The sequence below is a fragment of the Microtus pennsylvanicus genome, chromosome 7 (assembly GCF_037038515.1).
Source record: "Microtus pennsylvanicus isolate mMicPen1 chromosome 7, mMicPen1.hap1, whole genome shotgun sequence".
Classification (NCBI taxonomy): Eukaryota; Metazoa; Chordata; class Mammalia; order Rodentia; family Cricetidae; genus Microtus; species Microtus pennsylvanicus.
The window spans coordinates 110,926,964-110,950,532 of NC_134585.1; the positions used below are offsets into that span (position 1 = coordinate 110,926,964).

At 45.4% G+C, this 23,569-nt stretch overlaps 2 protein-coding genes across 4 annotated transcripts in view; both read left to right on the forward strand.

Annotated features, from left to right (window-relative positions):
* The window catches only part of Hipk1 (homeodomain interacting protein kinase 1), a 50,367-nt gene extending 37,170 nt beyond the window's left edge, over nucleotides 1-13,197 (forward strand). For 2 of the 3 annotated variants that reach the window (XM_075981741.1, XM_075981740.1), the window contains exons 11-16: nucleotides 1,152-1,294; nucleotides 1,686-1,868; nucleotides 2,433-2,639; nucleotides 4,788-5,029; nucleotides 7,455-7,585; nucleotides 8,486-13,197. In XM_075981741.1, the coding sequence (XP_075837856.1) occupies nucleotides 1,152-1,294; nucleotides 1,686-1,868; nucleotides 2,433-2,639; nucleotides 4,788-5,029; nucleotides 7,455-7,585; nucleotides 8,486-8,974 (1,395 nt within the window). In that variant the 3' untranslated portion in view covers nucleotides 8,975-13,197. The remainder of the gene's footprint in view (nucleotides 1-1,151; nucleotides 1,295-1,685; nucleotides 1,869-2,432; nucleotides 2,640-4,787; nucleotides 5,030-7,454; nucleotides 7,586-8,485) is intronic. The other variant, XM_075981742.1, reaches the window with a different exon arrangement.
* A 1,917-nt stretch (nucleotides 13,198-15,114) lies between these two features.
* Olfml3 (olfactomedin like 3) lies at nucleotides 15,115-17,759 on the forward strand. The gene is made up of 3 exons (XM_075981743.1): nucleotides 15,115-15,287; nucleotides 15,926-16,211; nucleotides 16,514-17,759. Exons 1-3 carry the CDS (start codon nucleotides 15,177-15,179, stop codon nucleotides 17,332-17,334), a joined length of 1,218 nt encoding a protein of 405 aa, XP_075837858.1. The 5' UTR covers nucleotides 15,115-15,176; the 3' UTR covers nucleotides 17,335-17,759.
* Nucleotides 17,760-23,569: the final 5,810 nt, after the last annotated feature.

Below are 23,569 nucleotides of genomic sequence, written 5' to 3' on the forward strand. Positions count from 1 at the left end.
AGATTGGAAATGTCAGTTGACCCTTCACCTTTGCTGCTCTCTTTAAGTTTGCTCTAGCCATTTGTTAAGCTTTGCATATTTTTGTTTTTCCTCTGTCAAAACAGTTCGTCGCTTGGAACGCCAGATTTCTGCCTCACATTGGAATGTTATTTCTTGCTTTGTATTAAACTACATGCTTTGTCTCGTGCAGGTGTTGGCTTTGGAAAGACGCATGGTGTGACTTAACATCTTCTCTTGTTTTCTGTTCTGTTCTGTTTCGTTTTAAATTCTACGTATGGTAGCAGACGTGTTTGCAGTTTCTCTGCTCAGAGGGCTTCTTGTTTGGAACCAGTATTTATAACAGGTGGATCTGTTACTTGCAGAAATATTTTTAAAATTGTTTGGATAGCCTTTCAATTTGAAATTCATGAAATAGAACCATATGTACCCTAGTAGATAATTGAACTACTGAACTCAGGTTTAAAAAAGAAACTTCCAAATCTGTTATATATTTTTTTCAGAGATTTTTGGCAACTTTTAAGAATAATGTGGTGCTTTAAAAATTATTTTAAAAAGTATTTGCTCATTGACTTAATTTTTAATTCTATCATATGACTATAAATAATGTTGTTAGCTCTTTTGCCAGCAGAAGCTTATTTACCAAGGGATTTGGTATTTGGTCATCCATGTCTGCTGCATTTTCCACCCTTCTGATAAAGGGAGCAATTCTGCCCTATATTTTAAGGGTTGAATTGATCTGGTGTCTTATCTGATTGGCCTTCAAGTTTTGAAATTTCTATTTTTCAATCTCAAGAGAGTCCCCTTAACTCTTTCTAAAGGATGTATTTTAGAGGCTTTTATTCACCAGGGTATACCTGAGCCTTCAGCTTCCTTTTCTCGACACACAGAGACTCATATTGCAGGGACCCTTGTTTGTTAGTGCCCTGCTGGTCAGGTTATGGGGACAGCCAAAGGAGAGCAATTGACTTCTTCTCTTCCCACAACTCTTGCAGCCATGAGTAAGCCCTCTGTACTGTCTTTCTTTTTTATCTCTGCAAGTTAACAGTCTACAAACTTTTTTTTAAGATACAAATTTTTCTTTCATCTGAAAAACAAAATCAAAAGCTAAGAATGAGTCAAGTCTGGACCTTTGTATGTGTGTTTCCTTTCAGCAAGCCTGGCCTGGAGGAACACAGCAAATTCTCCTACCTTCAACTTGGCAGCAGTTGCCTGGCGTGGCTCTACATAACTCTGTCCAGCCTACAGCAGTGATTCCAGAGGCCATGGGGAGTAGCCAGCAGCTAGCAGACTGGAGGCAAGCACTCTCTCTTTCTCTGGGAAATGTGTATGGGTAGGAGCCTGTGGAGTAGGGATACTTGATGTGAAGAGACTGGAAAGAAAAATTAGGGAAAATTTTATATTTGAAATTCTTTGAGAAAAGGACTCATTAGTCTAGAAAAGGACTTATAAGGAAATTTGGAATATATGAAAGTGAGGTTCTGTGGTCAGGAATCATTTACTTCTCTTTTAAACAAAGCCTTAAGTGACTAGAGAGAACATAGTGAGATCTTAAAGCCTTAAAATCCCAGTGGCTGGTCATAAAAGTAAAACACAGCTGTGCTCAATCTCTTCCTCTCTCATACCCGTTTGCCCCCTGGACTCTGAGGTTTGGAGAGTCACTCTTCTGTTTCTTTATGTTGGTACAGGAATGCCCACTCTCATGGCAACCAGTACAGCACTATCATGCAGCAGCCTTCTTTGCTAACTAACCATGTGACGTTGGCCACTGCTCAGCCTCTGAATGTTGGTGTTGCCCATGTTGTCAGACAACAACAATCTAGTTCCCTCCCTTCAAAGAAGAATAAGCAGTCTGCTCCAGCCTCATCCAAGTAAGTCCGTGTTAGCTTATGGTTAAGACTTTGAGAGTTAGATTGTCCAGCATTCAGGGTGTTACAGTGTAGGTGTTTTGGGTATGAAGCAAGTGACCCCTTCATCTGTGCAGGTGTGTCCTCAGTATGCTCATGCTTCCTCTCTGCTGTCACTTTATATTGTTTTCTTTTTTTGTTACTTTTCTTGTTTGTACGTGTGATGGGGTGTGTGATCATGAGTGCAATGCACATGCCTTGGCAGGTGTCTGTAGGTCAGAGGACAAAGTCAGTTCTCTCCTACCATATCAGTTCCTGCATTGAACTCAGGTCATCAGGCTTGGTGCAAGCAACTTAACCTGGAGACAAAGATTCATAAAAATGTAAATTCTTTTATATTTTGCTAGTGTTTCTTTGGAAACACTAGCCAGAATCATTAATTTTTCATTAATTAATTAATTGTTAGTTGTAATGATTAGATAAAAAAAAAAGAATCAGAAAGCAATTAGAAAGTCAAAGGAAAAGATGCAAAGTTGGGTGGGTGGGAGCAAGGACCAAATAGTCTGAACTTGTGAACTTTCTCTACAGATCCTCTCTGGAAGTTCTGCCTCCCCAAGTTTATTCTCTGGTTGGCAGCAGTCCTCTGCGTACCACATCTTCTTACAATTCTCTCGTCCCTGTCCAAGATCAGCACCAGCCAATCATCATTCCAGATACCCCCAGCCCTCCTGTGAGCGTCATCACTATCCGTAGTGATACCGATGAAGAAGAGGACAACAAATATAAGCCCAATAGGTAAAGCTAGCCAGACGGTTGCCAGCCATTGTCTTGTCTTTGACTGTTAATGTTAGTATACCTTTGGTCAGTTTTGACTGAAAAAACAAAAAGAACAAGCAGAAAAATAATTTGTAAGCATGTCAGTCTAACTCAGAAGTGCTCGCAACTGAGCCCTGTCAAGTTTTCTGTAATGTTATTCATCAAATAAATCAGTCTTTCAGACACATTAGAGAGCAATTTGAAATGGCTATCCTGAAAACAGCCATAACAGGAATGTATAAAGAACAGTTCATCATAATCAATAGACAGATAAATTATTTGAAACTCATATATATCTTAATCTGGGAAGGCTTTGTTGGAAAGGGTAGGACCCTTACCTTATATGATCTGAAAGGTGAGGAATTTAAAATCAGCTTATTTCCTTCTAGCATTTTTGCAAGCGTATTAGTTATTTTTATGTTGTTGTATTGAACACTGTGACAGAAAGCAACTTAGGGGTGAAATGGTACGTACTGGTTTAGAGTTTCAGAGAGGATAGCTCTGGTCATTCCATCATGGAGGGGAAGACATGGATGCAGGAGCATGAGTCTGGACTGACAGGAAGCTGGCTGATCATCCTTGATCCACAGAGAGGAAGCAGGGCGAAGCAGGGAGTAAGGCCAGGCTATAAAATCCCCTGCTCCAGTGGGTACGCTTTCTCTAGCAAAGCAGTACCTCCTAAAGGTTCCACAACCTTCCCACACATTGCCACCAGCTGGGAACCAAGTGAGCTTATGGGGACACCTCATTTAAGCCACATCATCAAGTGGCTGAGAGGGAACCGGTGAGTTTAGGAACTATGTGCCATACCTTTCTCTTAGTGTGAATGGCTAATGCCTTGATTGGTCTGTGTTATATTCTTCGATGAGCTTTTGGTGTTAGGTGTAACCTTTTACCTACAATTCACATGTGAAATTAAATTAAGAAGTGTTACAGAATTATAACTGAGAGTTAAAGCTTTATTTATTATTTCTGGTGTAGTGCCACATGTCTTTAATCCCAGCACTTAGGAGACAGAGGCAGGCAGATCTCTATGAGTTCAAAGCCAGCCTGGTCTACATTGCAATTTTTAGGCCAGCCAAAGGGCTACTACTCAGTGAGACCCTGCCTTAAAAATCTATGAATAAACAAGTAAGTAAATGGAATAAAAATTTTACATTTCTGCTCAGGTGGCTGGAGGAGGCCATGGGGTTAAGGCTGCCTAACTTAGGTGCTGGAGACTGACCTCTAGACCTCTGGGAGAGCAGCACGCACTTTTAATGAGCCATAGCCCAAGCCTATTGAGTGAAATTTGAATAAACCTAGAAAAGCAAAATTAGAAAGCATTTTGGGCCTTTAGTTCAAAAGTACAATATGAAAGATGATAAACTTGCAAGTCAGGTTTTGAAAGTGACCATTGAACTGCTTTGGGGAAGAGAAAGCAGAGTAATGGCAAAGATTATGCATGAGATAGAGCCAGTATGATTTCTTTGACTGAAGCCAATCCTATTAAAAAATAAGGAAGCAGAAAATGGCAAAGTGAGAGTCACAAAAGAATCTTTTTCAAAAACATAGTGAAGCTGGCCATGGTATTACAGTTCACGCCTGTTATTCCAATATTTGGGAAGCAGAGGCAGGAGGATTTTGAGTTTCTGGCTATATTCTGCTACATAACAAGACTCTGTCTCAAAGAAACAAAAACAAAACCTATAGTGAAAAGTCAGGTTAAAGATAACCTCAGGAACATTTTAGTCTAAGGAAATGATAAAGGAGAAAAAGCAGTGCTTGAAGAATATTATTAAAAGAATATAAACAAGAATAGCTAAGAGGCAGCATGGATTAGTTGTGGATTTTAAAACCTTTGGGTTCTGGGTCTGAATGCTGTCTTTACCATTTATTCTTTGTGTAACCTTTATGAATCCCTGGACTATGTTTTAATTTCCATATCTACAAAATGGGGTTAATAGTGCCAATTGTTCAGGGTCAGAAGATTCGCTGGTTTGTATAGTATGTGAAAATACAGAATAAATGCTTCTTAGCCATTTGCTACTGTGGTTACTGCTGCCATTGTTACGAGAGAACCACAGACCGTGTAGGACACATTGCCAAAACGGGCAGTTATAATTGTCTGCATTTTCTTCTCCTCAGCTCGAGCCTGAAGGCAAGGTCTAATGTCATCAGTTACGTTACTGTCAATGATTCTCCAGATTCTGACTCCTCCCTGAGTAGCCCATATTCCACTGACACCCTGAGTGCTCTCCGGGGCAACAGTGGGTCACTTCTGGAAGGGCCTGGCAGAACTGCCACAGATGGCACTGGCACCCGCACCATCATTGTGCCTCCACTGAAAACTCAACTTGGCGACTGCACTGTAGCAACCCAGACCTCAGGTAAAAAGGGTCTTAGCTGTTAGAATTGAATTTTCCTTGGATGTTTATATGTTTAATATTTAGTTAAACTATGCCAGTGGTTAAGACTAAACATAGATATTCTTAAACAGTGCTTAATTCAGAAATCAGTTCTTCATAATAGCAGAGTTTGTTTGCATCAATTTATCTTCCTACATTTATTTGCTTGGATTAATATGAAAATAAGGTTGTATTTGGTACCAGTATAGTATCTTAGGTATATTCATCTCTGGTGAGAAAAGTTGATAAGACATACCCTAAGTAGCAGGAAGAACCGAGTAAGCAGTTTGGCCTGCTATATGTGATTTGAATTTGATGATCTAGAATAGGTTTAATTTATAATAATTTCATAATATTAATGATGACCATGAGTTGGAGATGGCTTAGTGGTTAAGGGTGTTTGCTGTTCTACCAGAATCATGAATTTGATTCCCAGTCCCACATCAAGGAGCATACAACTACCTATTTAGCTCCAGCTGTAGGGGAAATCACCACCTTCTGGACTCTGGGCACCCTCTAACATAGACACACATACACATGCATAAAAAGAAAATAAATCTCTTAAAAATGACTTTAACATGGCCTTTAGACTTTCAGTCATAGCAGTGATACTTGGTTAGTTTCATTTTTACCTAATTACTTCCATCGATTTTTGCTGTTGGGTACTGTGTTAGTTGTGCAGTAACAAATCCTGATTTCATAACAAAAGCTTACTTTTACTCATATGACTTCCTACTGCAAGTGTCCCTGACTGCTAGACTTGCATGGAATTAAGGACCAGAACCTTGGAATTCTTAGCATTCTATCAGAAGTTTGCAGGAAACAAACCTGTCTTAACTCTAGATGCAGAGAGGCCGAGGAAAGGTAGTCTTGTTAGGCAGCAACTTTCTATGGGCAACTTCACTGCAAAGTTGTTTTCGCTTCGGCACAGTGATGGCCTTAATCTATTGCGGTTTCAGCCAGCATTGCAGCTCCACAGCCTGCTTCTCTAGCAGCGGCCTGGCTGCTCAGACCCAACCTTCTGGGAAGTTTGTTCCCGCCGGCACTGGTTCTGTTGCTGCAGCTAAAGGTAGCTTTAATTAAAAATCTATCCTTCTATTTATAAATAAGACTCAAAATTCAAAGGCTGTGGTGAAAACCTGCGAGCTCAGAGGCTTGGTAGCCTTGTTGGCATCCCCGATAGCCCCGTGCTTCCACTCCACCAAACCAGAAAAACCTGTGCCACTCCAAGCTCCACCCTGCTACTTCCTTTGTGTCTCTCTCCTGGATGCCCTCTGATGTTCTATGATTGCTTTCTGTCAGCTAGTTGCTAACTCTGCCTCCTGACCCAACGTTAATTTTATTTAATCAACACAATGCAAACTTGAGGTTCAAAGTGTGATCAAATATCCCACAACAGAATGGGAGGGATGGCTTTTGGTGTTACAATAGCCATCTGTGTCCTACATATAAATAGTATTTATGGGTTATGCTACTTTCTGCTTATAGGTCTTAAAAGGTTCTGATTTAAGAACTTGTGTTACGTCAGTATGCTTCTCCTCCATAGGGGTAGTCAGCTGCCTTGGAGACAAGGTAGAACATACTGATACCAGGTTTCTGAATATAATTATTGGGAATATAAATATTATACATGAATAATATTAATCCCTAATAATATAATCCACAGTCCAGTTTTCCTACCAGGAACACAGGAAAAAGCCAACTTTTATATTCTATCATTCTTTAATCTCTTAGAACGTGAAGACAGTACATACCCCAAAGGATAGAACGTGAAGACAGTACATACCCCAAAGGATAGAACGTGAAGACAGTACATACCCCAAAGGATAGAACGTGAAGACAGTACATACCCCAAAGGATAGAACGTGAAGACAGTACATACCCCAAAGGATAGAATGTGAAGACAGTACATACCCCAAAGGATAGAACGTGAAGACAGTACATATCCCAAAGGATAGAACGTGAAGACAGTACATACCCCAAAGGATAGAACGTGAAGACAGTACATACCCCAAAGGATAGAATGTGAAGACAGTACATACCCCAAAGGATAGAATTTTGCTTTCATCTTAGACACTTTGAACCTTCAAATATTCTAAGAATTACAAATATCTTTCTGAGTTCCCCATTGTCATTTTTATTTAACCCCATTCCTACATAAAAGTATAGGTTTATTGAGGATACCGTGTGCGTCCTCTATGTAATAGGAGACTAGATAATTTTACTTAAGTGACCATTTAAGGGTCTTTGTGGAAAGACAGAGAAGGGATGGAAAATACAGTTTCTGTTATTGTGGCACAAATGTAATTGAGGAAATAAGAATACTTAACTCTTACAAACTACAAATGTGGACCTACATGATACCCTAAGGTTAGGGCAATGATGCTAACCCTTGATCTATTTTTAGGTCTCCTTAGCAGTAAGACCAAGCCAGTGGCCTCAGTGAGTGGGCAATCATCTGGATGCTGTATCACCCCCACAGGGTACCGAGCTCAGCGAGGGGGGACCAGCGCGGTGCAGCCACTCAACCTTAGCCAGGTAAGCGCTAGGGGCTGCTACCTTCTGTTTGAGTTCTCTCCTGTTGTTACTCTCTGGAGAACCTTGCTTCTGGCTGGACTGCTGAATAAAGCCAAATGAAGCTCCTTTTGTGTTGACCACCTGGTGTTCTGTGCCTGCGTCGTACCTGCATGTGCTATGTCTCTCATTTGATCTGTGAGTGCGTTGGCGATGCACTGCACCACCATACATGCTTTGGACCAAATTCTCTTCCGTTGTCTCCAGGCCCTATATACCTGGAGCCTTATACTGTTTACCTGAGTCAAGACAGAAAGCACTTAAATCAGCTGGGTCTAACCCTGCCTGTTCCTAGAGTTTGGAACATCTCCTGCCCTGCCATGTGATCTTCTGACGGGATAGTAAGGGGTACTTTATTCCACTTCTGTTCCCCTTTTTCTCAACTAAAACTTTGGTGTTCATATGGTATCAGAATGAGGTTTAGCTATGTGTGGGAGAGAGTGGAGAACACATGGAGGTGCAAGTGGAAATGGAGTTAGTGTGTGCACTCAAGGTTCCACACTTTAAGAGGCCTGTGGAGACCTTAGAGGAGAGCAAAAGAAAACAGCAAGGAAGGTTAAAGAAAAACCACGGATTCCAGGATAGGGTGTGTTAAGTTACTAACATGCAGGCATGGACACCCCTGTGAATTCGATTCTCCACTTCCTCTCATACTGTCATACTTGTGAGCAAACCATTGCTTTCTTGAACAGTTAGGGTCTGTTCTTCCAAAAGGCAGAGGCATAGTTGGCTATCTTCTTACAGCATCGACTGCCAGTTCATTCCAAGGCAGTCCTGAAACAGTACACATCAGAACCTCAAGGCCTTTGGTGCCGTGAACCATCCTGACCTCAAGATTCCTCATTCCCTTCTTCCTCCTTCCAGAACCAGCAGTCATCGTCAGCTCCAACCTCGCAGGAAAGAAGCAGCAACCCTGCTCCCCGCAGACAGCAGGCATTTGTGGCCCCACTCTCCCAAGCCCCCTACGCCTTCCAGCATGGCAGCCCACTGCACTCGACGGGGCACCCACACTTGGCCCCAGCCCCTGCTCACCTGCCAAGCCAGCCTCACCTGTACACGTATGCTGCTCCTACTTCTGCCGCTGCACTTGGCTCCACAAGTTCCATTGCTCATCTTTTCTCCCCGCAGGGCTCCTCAAGGCATGCTGCAGCTTATACCACCCACCCTAGCACTCTGGTGCACCAGGTTCCAGTCAGTGTTGGGCCTAGCCTCCTCACTTCTGCCAGCGTGGCCCCTGCTCAGTACCAACACCAGTTTGCCACTCAGTCCTACATTGGGTCTTCCCGAGGCTCAACAATTTACACTGGATACCCACTGAGTCCTACCAAGATCAGTCAGTATTCTTATTTGTAGTTGATGAGCACCAGGGAGGCTTCACGGCTGCCTGCTCCTGGCCCTGAGTTCTTAATGGGCTCTGGTGAACACCTCCATTGTCTTCTCATGGACGTTCCTAGCCCGCAGCCTGTTCTGCAGGGGTCCACTGAAAGCAGGCTTTGCTCTGGGGAACCACGCTCGGTGTTGACTGCATTGTTGTAGTCTCCCAAGTCTGCCCGATTTTTTAATTCTTTATTCTTGTGACAGCATTTTTGGACCTTGGAAGAGCTGAGAAGCCCATCTTCTTCAGTCACCAAGGAAGAAAGATCATTCTGATGTTATCCTCTGACATATATTTTGTCTCTTTAACTTTATTTCTATAAATGCTTTTAAAAACAAGTGAAGTGTTTATTTACTTAACTTTGTTTTATTAAGATTGCTGGTCAGAGGAAAAATGCTAATAGAAAGATTTGAAATGTAACAGATGAGAAAAAGTCATTACTTTTTGTTTGTTTAAAAACCAAGACTTCTTGCCTTTTATTTTACAAGCAGCTTTTTCAAGGCTGTACTTTTCCTGTCAGACATTTTTACTCAAAAGTTGGTCTTTGCTAATGGCACATTGAAGCTTAAAGTGATTTAGGTTTTTTTTTTCCATGTTGTATTTCATTATTGGGCAATTATTACTACTGTTGGCAAAAGTGGCTAAGTATTGAAATGTTTGCAGTTGCTTCTGTGTTCGTTGCAGAGTGATGTTAAAAAGGCAGCCCAGCACTTGCTGGACCTCGGTGTGAGAGGACCTGTGTCCACCGAGGATTCTTTTTCAACGAAGCACCATGAATTCTTTCTTGGATTATTTTTTTTTAAGTCCTCCTCTCTATGGTTCAACTTAAATTCTTCAATTCTACTAGAAAAGCCAGTGAAATGATGTGTATGGTGGGTTTTTTGTTTTGTTTTGCATATAAAGTGAAGAATCTCTCTTTAGGAAGAGATACTGGCACTGGTGAGCTTTGCCCAAGATTTCTATGAATTTTCAATAACGCACCTCTGTGTTTTTCTCATCTCTCCCTTCTGTTTCGTGTGACTTATCTGAGGAGAAAGCTAAAGAACTAAACCAGATAAGTTGTGTATAGCTTTTATACTTTCAAGTAGCTTCCTTTGTATGCCAACAGCAAATTGAATGCTCTCTTATTAAGACTTATATAATAAGTGCATGTAGGAACTGCAAAAAATATTTTAAAAGTTTATTACTGAATTTAAAAATATTTTAGAAGTTTTGTAATGGTGGTGTTTTAATATTTTGCATAATTAAATATGTACATATTGATTAGAAAAATATAACAATTTTTCCTCTAACCCAAAATGTTATTTGTAATCGACTGTGTAGTGATTACACTTGAATTGTGTATTTAGTGTGTATCTGATCCTCCAGTGTTACCCCGGAGATGGATTATGTCTCCATTGTATTTAAACCAAAATGAACTGATACTTGTTGGAATGTATGTGAACTAATTGCAATTATATTAGAGCATATTACTGTAGTGCTGGGTGAGCAGGGGCATTGCCTGCAAGGAGAGGAGACCCTTGGGATTGTTTTGCACAGGTGTGTCTGGTGAGGAGTTGTTCAGTGTGTGTCTTTTCCTTACCCCCTCCTCTCTTCCCTTATTGTAGTGCCTTATATGATAATGTAGTGGTTAATAGAGTTTACAGTGAGCTTGCCTTAGGATGGACCAGCAAGCCCCAGAGGACCCCACGCCGTTCACTGGGATTAACAGAACAGGTTTAGTAGCTGTGTTGTGTAAATGCATTGTTCTCAGTCTCCCTGCCAACAGAAAAATCAAAACAGCAGCCTTCCTTCTTTACTGCCAGTGCTGTCCCGTTTCATTTTGGATCCTTAGCTCAGTTCTCACGGAAGCATTCCCCTATGTGGCTCTCTCTCTCTCTGTGCCTTGCTACCTGGCTTCTGTAAGAGTTCAGGGAGCAGGTGAGACAGTGAAGCCAGTACTAAATATGCATATTTGAAAGTATGTGCAATCACTTAGGATGGGATTTCTTTTTCTCTTTTCCCAAGCAGTAGTCCTTCCTGTGCATAGGTGACATTACTAGTAAACTATTTGCTTGTTGTTTTTTTTTTAAAAAAAAGCATGTAACAGACGTGTTTATACCAAAGAGCCTGTTGTATTGCTTAACATGTCCCCGTATTATGAGGCGGCTTTTGTAGAAACTACTGGTGACAAGAAGCTTACCAAAAGGCTTCTGAATCAGTGAAGAATATTCAACAGAAACCACAGCCTCTTGAATCAACAAGGTTTTTGAGGTTTCTTTGTAACAACATGTACATTCTTGGGGCCCGTCAAGCTGTGAAATTGTCCTAGTATTCAACTCCTCCATGGATTAGGGTCAAGCTGAAGGTACTGGGGATGAGGACATCCTTGCCATGAAGGATTGGCGGGGAGAAGGTTAACCCTGAGCTACAGATGTGTTCCACCTGAATCGAAGATTACACTTGAGTGAGAAGTCTAGGATGCGTTCTGTATAGAGATGGTGTCCGGAAGGTGCAGGATGGAGATGGGAGATCATGGAGCCTGGTCAGCAAGCTCTGAACCAGGTGAAACACCGAGGAGCTGTCAGCGAATTTGGAGTTTCTTCATCATGGGGAGTAGGGGTTTCCAGGATGGGGCAGGTAGTCAGGACAGCCTGCCAGGAACGTGGTGTATTTTCTGTGTGCTCTTTAGTTATATTAAGCTGCACATTCAGCAGTCTGTTGTTGAGACAACCACGCGTTCGTGTAGTTCGTCACTAGTGTCAAACAGTGTAAGTCAGTGTGTGTGATTTTTGTGCCTCCTTTTCCCCAAGCATTCTGGTTTTCTTGTTTAAATACAGTTCTAGTTTCTAATCGGAACATTTTTGTACTTTATCTTTCCTCTCTATAAGGGACAAAATTTATTGGTTTTGTAGGAATGAGATGCAGGGGAAAAAAACCAAACCAACCCCAGCGTGCCCCCTCATCCAATAAGCAGTTACTGAAGATGGGTGTCTTCAATCCACGGGCAAAAGAGAATGCCTGAGTGTTCACATCATCGCCTTTAACATCTGCCTAGCAGTGTGACTGACAGTCTCTGAGGTTGTCAGTCTGCAAAGATGACCCACCGCTCTGCTGAGTGTGTGTCCTGGACGTGGTTTTATATCCACTCTGGCCCGGGGCGTAAACATTGACTGCCTGCCCTGCTGTCATGGAAGGAAGCCCCATGAATATAGTGAGCCACTGGCCTGGGTCAGCATCGCCTGACCTTGGACTAGCTTAAGGCTTAAACCCTCTTTTAGAACTTGCATTTCTAGCGTCTCCCTTTCCAGAGGAGAGGAAATGGGGAGGGTTCATAGAGCCACCCAGGCACGCCAGGACGCAGAATCACCTCAGAGTTCCCAGTCACTGTCAGGTTCCGCTGAAATGCCAACCCCAGGAATAAGCACCCCATTTCAAACAGTTCTGGCCATTGAGAGCCTGCCTTTGTGGTTGCTCATCCACCATCCTCCACTAGAGGGGCTTAGCTTGACTACCCTTCGCCAGGCAAGCGCAGAAATGTGTGCTTTATTCTGCATTATTTATTATGCAGAGATCTACTAGCTGAGGTGGTTTGTTTTAGGATAGGAACTGAAGTTGCCTCTCAGTGACAGGAATGGCCAAGCCTGCTTTGTGTTTTGACTTTTTTTAACTGATGGATGGTGCAGCATGTCTCCATGTCTCCATGGTGTTTGTTGCTAAACTTTATATAACGTGTGGTTTCAATTGAGCTTGAAAAATAATCTCACTATATGTAGCAGTACATTATATGTACATTATATGTCATGTTAGTATTTCTGCTTTGAATCCTTGATATTGCAATGGAATTCCTACTTTATTAAATGTATTTGATATGCTAGTTACTGTGTGTGATTTAAACTTGTTTTTTCCCCCTTTTTCCTGGTTGTGTGCTTCCTTTTACAACAAGCTTCTAGAAACAGGTAGTTCTGAGAATTACTGAGCTTTGTTTGTAATGCAGGTGTACTTAGGGAGTATGTAAAATAATCATTTTAACAAAAAGAAATAGCTATTTAAAATTTAATACTAACTATGGGAAAAGGGTCCATTGTGTAAAACATAGTTTATCTTTGGATTCAATGTCTGTCTTTGGTTTTACAAAGTAGCTTGTATTTTCAGTATTTTCTACATAATATGGTTAAAAAGTAGAGCAATTGCAATGCATCAATAAAATGGGTAAATTTTCTGACTGTGGCTGTTTTTACTTTCTAGTTAGGGCGTGAAGGGGTTTGATCAATGGCATGTCTGGAATGACTAAACATTCTGTTTGAACAAGAGAAGAACTCTTACATTAGGAGATCTTTGTACAGGACTCTATAATGGAAATGAATACAGTTTTGTGAGAAATACTTCCGAAGAGTAAAGTGTCTCCAGGGCCCTGGACTCCTGACTCTGGCCCTTGAAAAGGCGGGTGGCTTTTGAGCTACCTAACTTCTCTCCCAGTGTGTGTCACCAAACATTTAAAGCAGGAGAGTGGAAACAAGAGCTACAGAAAGATGTTTTTGTTTCCCTCCTGTGGCCCGGTGGGAGCTTGGCCCCTCCATAAGAACAACCTGGGCCTTGAAAGGTGACTCAGCGGTAAAGCACTTGCTGCTCTTAGGGAGGGGTGGGTTCCATTCCCAGCACCCACATCAGCTGTCTCATGATTGGTGTTAACTCTAGCTGCAGGGGGTTCTGGCCTCTGTGGGCACATGCATGCACACCCATATAGAAATATAAAAATATAAAATTTAAAAACAAGGCGAACCTCTGATCAGAAACAAAACAAAATTTCTCTTGATTCCAAAGTTTTCTCATGCAAAGAAACAGGAATCTGTCTAGATTAATAACTACAGGTCCCTGAGTAAATTATGTATGTTCCTGCCTAACGTTACGCTGGCCCGTTAATTTACTTTGGGCAGATTTGCAGTTTTAGCTGGGTAGACATGAGAAACCCTGGGGCAGGTGAGCCGGCTTAGCAGTTGAGGGTGGACTGCTCTTGTAGGGTTCAGTTCTCAGTGCCCCTGTCAGGCCCCTCACAACCTCCTGAAACTCAGCTCGACAAGATCTGATGCCCTCCCCTGGTCCCCACAGGCGCCTGCCTCACATGCACATACCTGTATACAGCTACCCAAAAGTATACATAACATTAAAAATAATAATAATAAAATGAGAATACTTAGAAATACCCTACTGAACCCTAACCAAGAGAGGCGACTAAAAAGCCTGTTCTCTCCCAGAGATAGGAAAGTCGGAATGTATTTGTTTTGACTTAGCTACATTGTATTTTTTCAGGTTAAGCCCCCTATATCCACGAATGTAAATTACCTTGTCCCTGCTGTGCCCTCCCGTTTTGGCAAGGGAATTCCTGGAAAATCGTGTTGAATAGCTCTCAGGTCCTAATTTAAGTCCGCTAGCTAAACAAAACAACAACAAAAGAACCTCAGGTTTTATTGTTGATTTTTATCTTCCGTATTTCTTTCCTTTGGCTAAGTCAGAGATGCAGGAGTCTATAGAGAGTATTTTAAAGAAAAGCCTACAAATTCAACCCACTTGGCTTGCTTGGGTAGTTTTTCCACATGGGTGAAGTCCTACTCCGGTTTTTCTATTTATCCTGAGCGATGGCCTTAGGTGCTCAACACAAGGTGGCGCCAATGAGCTGTAGAAATTTGACTTCACGTTGCCCCCGGCCAATCCCCACCCCTCAAACCTCTTCTGTGTTTCTGGCTTCACTGAACAAGGCAGGAAATCCATTCTGTTATTGCTGGGGAAGGGAAGGTGTTGGGCTCTTATTAAGTGAGTACTGGGAGCCCTCTCCTAAAATGAGTGGAGTTTGCCGAGTTTTCCCGGGGTCTCAGCCTCCCGCCTTCCTCCCCTACCCTGTGACTGTCCAGAAGGCCTCTGCCTTCAGATTGCCATCTCTCCCTTCCCGAGGAGCTTACAAACCTAAGCTGCTGCTAGTTAAGGCTTCTGGCGACCGTGCAAAGGGGCCATCTGTGTTTGATCAATCCGGGCGGGAAGGAGGGGGTGGGGGGGTTGTAAAGAGACTGAACGCATTCCAGAGTAGTGAGAGACACCCGGAGATCAGAAAGAGGAGGCGCCGCCCCCACCCCGCCTCCAAAGCTAACGGGCTGGAGGGAAAGAGGCCGAAGGCACACTCCTACTCTGGCCCCACTTAAGGCTGCCATGGGGCCCAGCGCTCCTCTGCTACTCTTCTTTTTGTCATGGACGGGACCCCTTCAGGGACAGCAGCACCACCTTGTGGAGTACATGGAACGCCGACTAGCTGCCTTAGAGGTGAGGGATGCGTTTCTCTTCTAGCCTAGCCCAGAATGAGCCCACGTCTGTTGGTGCAACTAGTTATCAGGGCTCTGGGAGTGACAAGATCGGGCTCTGGTAAGAGGCTGCAGAAAACACACAGCGTAGTACCGAGGCCCTCCTAATTACAGACTCCTGTTTCCCCAGCATCAAGCAGGTACACAGCAAATAAATGCACCACTTTCCCCTCTGCATTAGATGGAATGAGGGGACAGAGTGGAAACGAGAGTCAGAATTGGGCTACATTTCGGAACTAACTGGCTATAGTGTTGAAGTTTCCCAGGTAAAAATCTGCCTCCAACTTCCCGTCCGTCTCTTCCCGGCACCCCATGTCCGTCCACCCCCTTTAAAACAGTTTGAAGTCTGTAGCATCTTGAATTCCTGGAGGCTCAGATCACAGACAACACAGGCTGAATGGAAACTCTTAACGTAGGTGAATTAAGCCAGGTTCCTTGGATGGGTTAGCGCCTGACGACTTCGCTGTGGGAGCAACAGAGCCTGTTGGTGCCCAGCTGAGTGCGTCTTTTCCTGGTCGCGTCTCCCTGGTTGGGCCTCTGCTTGCCTGGGAGTTTTAACCCCCGCAGCCTGCCTTCCCTCTGATTCCCCCATTCCTTCAGGAAAGGCTGGCCCAGTGCCAGGACCAGAGTAGCCGGCAGGCTGCCGAGCTGCGGGACTTCAAGAACAAGATGCTGCCCCTATTGGAGGTGGCAGAGAAGGAGCGCGAAGCACTCAGAACTGAGGCAGACACGCTCTCGGGGAGAGTGGACCGTCTGGAACGGGAAGTGGACTATCTGGAGACCCAGAACCCAGCCTTGCCCTGTGTGGAGCAGGATGAGAAGGTGACTGGAGGCCCCGGGGCCAAAGGCAAGGGCCGAAGAAACGAGAAGTATGACATGGTGACAGGTAAGAGATCTCAGAAGAGACCCAATCTCAGAGCTCCTCTTCCCTGCTTCTCTCCTTGTCCAGAGCCGCTGTGGCTCCGTCTTCCAGAATACATTTTGAGGAAACCCCTAATGACAAGTCCATAAAGAGTTTCTAGAGGCCCAAGCCTTATTGGGCCCGCACGTCTTAAGCCTCCATGAGTGAACCCACACCTAGGGACATGTCTCCCTATTCTCCAGATGGCCCGCCCTGGGGGCATCCTGCTGTAGATTATCTAACTCTTGGCCTCTGTATTCTCCTGTGCTTCTCTCCTTCCTCACCAGACTGTGGCTACACCATCTCTCAGGTGAGGTCAATGAAGATCCTGAAGCGGTTTGGTGGCGCCTCTGGTCTCTGGACCAAGGATCCACTGGGGCCGGCCGAGAAGATCTACGTGTTAGATGGTACACAGAATGACACAGCTTTCGTCTTCCCAAGGCTGCGTGACTTCACCCTTGCCATGGCTGCCCGGAAAGCTTCCCGAATTCGGGTGCCCTTCCCCTGGGTTGGCACGGGACAGCTGGTGTATGGTGGCTTCCTGTATTATGCTCGGAGGCCTCCTGGAGGGCCCGGCGGGGGTGCTGAACTGGAGGATACTCTTCAGCTGATCAAATTTCACCTGGCCAACCGAACCGTGGTGGACAGCTCAGTGTTCCCAGCGGAGAAGCTAATACCTCCCTACGGGCTGACGGGAGACACGTATATTGACCTGGCAGCTGACGAGGAGGGCCTTTGGGCTGTGTATGCCACCCGGGACGATGACAGGCATTTGTGTCTAGCCAAGTTAGATCCGCAAACGCTTGACACAGAGCAGCAGTGGGACACGCCATGTCCCCGAGAGAACGCAGAGGCGGCCTTTGTCATCTGCGGGACCCTATACGTAGTCTACAACACCCGCCCTGCCAGCCGGGCCCGCATTCAGTGCTCCTTTGACGCCAGCGGTACGCTGACCCCTGAACGGGCCGCACTCTCTTACTTTCCACGCCGATATGGTGCCCACGCCAGCCTTCGCTATAACCCCCGGGAGCGCCAGCTGTATGCCTGGGATGATGGCTACCAGATCGTCTACAAGCTGGAGATGAGGAAGAAAGAGGAGGAAGTGTAAGCACCTTGTGCTTTTGGTTCTCCTGTCCCCACACGTTTATCTTCTTATTAGATCTCTTGCTGTCCTTTCTTCAGAGGAAGGCCAGTGGTGGTTCAGACCCCCTAATTTTTAAACAATAACAACAACCAAATTCTCCTAGCCCCCTTGTTTTATACAGAGCTCCAGATCTTGAGTAACCTTTTAGAACCAAAACAGCAAACACCCCAAATCTTCACTCCTGCTCTGGATCTATAAATTTTAGTCCCAAACCCAGAACCCTGACCTTTGGATAGGGTCAACCCCAGACAGGAGTATGACCCAAGGGAGAGAAGAACTCAAGGAGACAACTTTTCCCTCCTTCATTCACCCCTTCAGTGTGGGGAAGAGGGGGGGTTCCCCAAATCACTTTGTATGGCAACATTTTGCATTAAAAGGAAAGCCCACCATTCCTCTCTTGTGTGTGTTTGGGGGCAGCTCTCAGATCAGAGTCCCTGTGGCTGTTCTCTGCCTCCTGCCAGTTAGGGATTGGCTGGGCTCCCCTCGCTCCCTCGGGAACTTCTCTAGTTACACATTTTACTGTGGGGCACTTTAGAAGGTTGGACGAAATGCCTCCCTCTCCACGCCCACTGTACGCCACAGCAGCCACAGCGAACCACCCATGGCACAGCCCCTCTGACGGCTGGACCCTGGAGCCCAGGAGCAAAAGCAAGGCTTCCAATTCCAGCTCTTGGTAGACTTTGAACCAGAAAGTGGATCTTACTGGCTTTGAAGTTTAGAGCAGGAACCCGCCTGCAGCACACAAGAGGGTCTGGTCTCCCCTCTGAAGTGGACTCTGTCTCTGAGCCCAAGTCCCCACTCCCATCTCCAACACTGGCTCTTCCCGGGGCTGGGTTGCACAATCCTTGGTCTGAAACGCTCTGATTTTCCTGCTGCCACAGCGTCTGCGGTTTGGGCAAGGAGGAGGGGCAGTGACCATCCCAGATGTTGGTCTCACCAGTTACCAAACATATCCTCTCCTCTTCCCCCTCATCTGCCCACCCTCCTACCCCAGTCCTGGAAGCCACTGAACTCTGCCCTGGAGTCCTGGAAACTTAACCCCTGCTGGTCTAATAGCTTAACTATATGCACCAGTTTGTAGGGGGCAATCCGGGAGGCAGAGCCGACTGTAGGAGTGTCTCTGGGGGCCTGCCGGTCTCTGCATGAGATCCCTCTCCCAGGCCTCATCCGACGTTCAACTCACAGGCTTAAGGCTGGCTGATGGATAGAAGCCCTGGCTTCCATGGGGGAGTTTACCTCAGGCAGCCCTCTGGATTATTTACCAGGCGGAAGGAGAGACAGGAACACAGCCTTCTCTCCAAAGTACAGCCCTCCCTCCACCCCAGAATGGGGTGGATCAGTCAGGGCCTGTGATCCTCCTTTTGTCTTTCTTCTCTCCTCAGGCAGAGCTGCTCCTGACGTAGGTTGGTTAGGAAGAGGAAAGGAAGACAGCGAAGCACCTCACAAAGGCGCTATTGTGGGGAGCCTGAAGCGGGAGGGGGCTCTCTCTCATTCAATCCTCTCCTAATGTGGGGCTGGCAACAGTAATCACTGCCTGTCAGCCCGTAGAGGGGTCTGCCCACGGAACATCTGGCTGCAATGCAGGGCACGCACGAGGGTTGTGGAGGAGGGAGCTAGCTCTCTGTGGAGGCCTGGAGCGCAGGACCAGGGGATGGAAGGTGCAGTGTGGTACTGTGGCATGTGTGATATGCGCTCGTGTGCCTCACTGCACGGCTGTGAGTCTAAGCAAGTGTGAGACGGCCTGTGCACAGACGTGTGGGTCTATGAGGCTGCATGCAGCGATTATGTGTGTGAGAGAGACGGAGGAGGGCACTGTCTGGAACTCTGTGTTGTGTAACTGTCTGCGTGTGTGTGTGTGTGTGTGTGTGTGTGTATAGGACTTGTCTCCTTCTCGGGCGGTGTGACCGTGTGCCTGGAGAGAAACCACTGGAGGGGGCAGCTGGGTCTGTGGAGTTTTGTTGATGTAGGCGTGGCTTTCTGATGACCCTAATGAGAATAGCTCAGATGGTGTGTGTCAATATCAGCTGGAACAATCGTGTGGATTGTATCTTTAATACTACATCCATTTTCTACAGACTGGGGCCTCCTGGCCCACACAGGTGTGTACTTGGGACATCTTTCTTTGCCCGGAATCCTTAATGGGAAAGAAAAAAAAACCAGCTGGCTTTTGCTTTTTGTTGATTTGTCTTAAAATTTCCTTGGAAAAGCTTGCCTAGACTTATCTGAAAGGGCAGAGGCCTCCGGGACCTTGGCACTTGGTCCTTTTCTTTTTTTTTTTTTTTTTCATTTTGTCTCTTGAGCGGTGGCTGGGCCTATTTTGGAAGCCTTTCAGAAGGTGAGATGTACTGTGTGGGCAGATTCTGTGAACTGACCAAATTCATTAAACCAAACTCCCGTTGCTCAAGGAGACTGTCTGGCAGCTGAACCCTATCAAAACCAGCCTTACTTACCCCCATCCCCCAGACCTCCTGGGCCTTCCCTTGGCTGGAACAGGCCATGACCTCTGTAGCTGACCAAAAGAGCACGGAGGGCAAAGACCCTAGTGGTGAAGAGCGAGGTTGCAAGCCCACGGAGAAGCTCCACATCTTCCCGTATCCCAGGACACAGGATAGTCCCCACTGATATCCGGGAAGGGCTGCAGTCTCAAGATACTGTCCTTTCAACTTCTGGTCCAACGGTGCTCTGCCACCATGAGTCGGGGTCGGGAGGGCCTTCTCATCCCATCCCAGGCCCCCGAACTCCCTGCCTTACCGGTCAAGCTCTCCTGTTTGTTTTCAAAGTGCTTGCCTCCTTGGTGCCTGCCAGAGAAGTTGGAATGCTCGTCAGTTCCTGCTAATGGAGGCCCATGAGCCCCAGGTGGTGGGGAGGGGCAGGGCAAAGATAGAGGGCTGACATTGAGCTGTCACGGCCTCCTCCGTGATGGCGCTCTGAGCTGAACAGAGCCCCATCACAGCCTCAGATTTTCCAGGCCCCTTTTTGATCCCTGTCCCTGTACAGGCGCCTGTTCCTGAGGCTTCTCACGGCTCCCTGTTTGTCTATCTGGCTTCGTTCAAAACACATTCATTTTTGAGAACTGCTGAGCCTGCCCTAGTGTTCCTCCTGGCCTTTAGATTAGGGTCTCTTGGGCTTTCTATCTGGCCCGTCTAGCTGCTTTGCAGCATGTGCTTGGCAAGCTTACCATTTCAGCAGGAGGATGAGACCTGTTCAGCTTGTTGGGATCCTCTTGTTCCCAGCAGCCTGGGAGAGGATAGGACCTTCTCTGCTGCAGCCACCAAGGCTGCTAAGTGCTCTCTCTCTCTCTCCTTTTAATTTCTTTTGTGTGTATGTGGTTTTGTCTGTGTGTACATCTGTGCACCAGTTACATGCCTGGTGCCCACAGAATTCAAAAGAGGGAGCTGGATCCCTGGAACTGGAGTTAGAGATGGTTGTGAGCACCCATGTGGGTGCTGGGAATGGAATCCGGGTTCTCTGAAAGAGCAGCCAGTGCTCTAACTGCGGAGGCATCTCTCCTGCCCCCTTCTCTGCCTCTTTAAGGTCTACACTCCCGAGGCAGAGCTTCAGAGATTGTCATTATTTATGGATTTAATAACTGCATAGAAGGATGAAACATAGATGCCAGTGTATCATCTAAAGGGCAGCAGAGTGAGACAGGAAGGAAAAAGGAAGTGCTCCCAGCCCCAGCTCACCAGAACTACCAATAGCCACCCAGCTCTCCAGAACAGTGCATGGCATCTCTGGCATCTACTACCCTGAATATTTGCCTCTCTGAGATTAGACTCCCTGACTCCCTGACCACAGCCATGATGCTCTGGCAGGAACAAGTCAGGTTCTCTTTCCTGGGCATTTTAGAAATGACAGATCAGAGAAGTTAGATCCAAGGAAGTCTTTGGACATTCCCCCTCCCCAGTTAAATGTCTTCTCTTTGGAGGCACTTTTATAGAGAGAGGTGGTGAAAGCCAGACTTGAGGCCAAAGTGGACATTGGTAGAGAAGCAGGCAGGGAAGAGGGGCTGTCCATAATCAGTGTCCACAGCCTGTCTATATCCATCCCTGGGGTCAGGAAGAGGATGACACACATTCTGCCTCATAGGCCCCATAAAATGTCAGAATCCCCACATGCCTCCTGGTTTGGGTTTGTTGGCTTTCTTTAACCCAGTGTGACTGGGTTTCTGTTTCCTACAATCCAGTGACTTCTCGTCTTCACCTTAGCTCCCAACCAAAACAGTTGTACCATGTCTAAGCTACTAGGAAAAGAGCCATGCCCCTGTAGGGTTTTCTTCCCTGAGCAGGACTCAGGAGGTGTACTAGAATAATAAAAAAAACCCTTGCTAGGCCCCGGCTCTTCATTGAAGCCTCCTCCTCTTCCACATTGCCCGGTCACTTCAGTTCTTTCATGGTTGTTACATCTTGTTTTGTTTTATGTGTATGGCTGTTTTCCCTGCATGCTTGTCTGTGTACCACTTGTGTGCCTGGTGCCCTTGAAGCCAGAGGAGGGTGTTGTATCCCCTGGAATTGAACTTACAGAAGGTTGTGAGCCACCATGTGGGTGCTGGGAATTTGACAACCGACCTCTAGAAGAGCAGTCACTGAGCCACTGCTCTGACCCACGTAGTTTGCATCTTGAATGCCCCTGCAAAGTGCTGAAGTCTTGGTCCCCAAGGAGTCAGTCCTTGGAGAGAGTTTGGCTCTTAGCCACTTCCTCTCTCTCCTAGGCCACTGTAGGACGGCGCTTTACTCTATCACATACTCCCAGCATGATGCTCGCCTCGTCATGGGCTCAGAGCAGCCAGGCTAGCTTATGATGGACCGAAGCCTCGTGTATTTCATCAAAGTGACAAAACCTAATACAACGGTGTGTCTTTCTGTCCCATCATTGTAATAGGCTTTCTTTTGGGCCACCAACCAGCTCTCAAATCATGATGCGGAGACTTCTTACTAGTTACAAGTGGCTTATCTTATAAGCCTTATCTTATGCTTGTCCCTCTAGCTCTTATAACTTAGTTTAACCTGTTTGTCTTCATCTATGTTTTGCCTTGGGGCTTTTTACCTTTCTTCTATATGTTGTACTCCGTGTCTGTCTGTCTGGCAACTGTCTAGCCCCTGACGCCTCTCTCTCTCTCTCCCACATTTTCTTCCTTCGTTTCCTCCTGAGCCTAGATTCTTTCTCTTATTTATTCTCTTTGCCCACCAGGCCCTCCTATCCCTCTACCATCTAGTTATTGGCCGTTCAGCTTTTTATTAGACCAATCAGGTGCCTTAGGCAGGCACAACATATCTTTACATCACTAAACAAATGCAGCATAAACAAATGTAACACACCTTTACATGGTTAAAGTAATATTCCACAACATTTCCCCCTTTTGTCTAAATAAAAAAGGGTTTTAATTTTAACCCATAGTAAAACTATATACAATAAGAACAGTTATCAAGTAAGAATTACATTTATAATATCTAAATATTTGGCAAATTCAAGGAAAATACTCTATTATTTATCCTATATTGGTGAATCCAAAGTTTTGTATTTAATTTACCTTCATCATAACTAAGGAAAACTGTAGCTATAACTTTCAAGTCTTCAACTCCATAAAAGACCCCAGAAGAAGCTGGGCGGTGGTGGCGCATGCCTTTAATCCCAGCACTCGGGAGGCAGAGGCAGGTGGATCTCTGTGAGTTTGAGACCAGCCTGGTCTACAAGAGCTAGTTCCAGGACAGGCTCCAAACCCACAAAGAAACCCTGTCTCGAAAAACCAAAAAAAAAAAAAAAAAAAAAAAAAAAAAAAAAAAAAGACCCCATAAGGATGTAATATTACCTGAGTAAACAGGAAGTACAATGCAAGCCACTCCCAAAACTATAGACATGTTAGAGACATCTGGTTGCCTAGAAACTCACCCAGGTTTCCTCTGTAACATTGGGGCATCCATCTTTGGCCTACATGCCTAGAATACCTGACACACTTTTCTATGAAGCAGAAATTCTGAAGGACTGCCCCATCTTGTCTTGTACAACATACTATCAGCAGTCAAGGCAAGGGCTGTTTCTTGCCCAAATGGCTAGCTTTGCCATATTGAAAACAAACTCCAGATAGAGGTCCTTTGATGCCAATTTTCTTTTCTGAAGTAGATTGGTGCTGCCAGGAGCAGACCTGTCTCACTGTCATGAAAAGCCTTATGTTAACAAAACATTTTAAATGTTATCTACC

Excerpts from the sequence above, each read along its gene's own strand:
- Olfml3 (XM_075981743.1), top strand. The coding sequence starts at position 15,177 with ATGGGGCCCAGCGCTCCTCTGCTACTCTTCTTTTTGTCATGGACGGGA. Across the intron at positions 15,288-15,925 it reads GCCGACTAGCTGCCTTAGAG|GAAAGGCTGGCCCAGTGCCA; the intron begins GTGAGGGATGCG and ends CCATTCCTTCAG. Across the intron at positions 16,212-16,513 it reads GAAGTATGACATGGTGACAG|ACTGTGGCTACACCATCTCT; the intron begins GTAAGAGATCTC and ends CTTCCTCACCAG.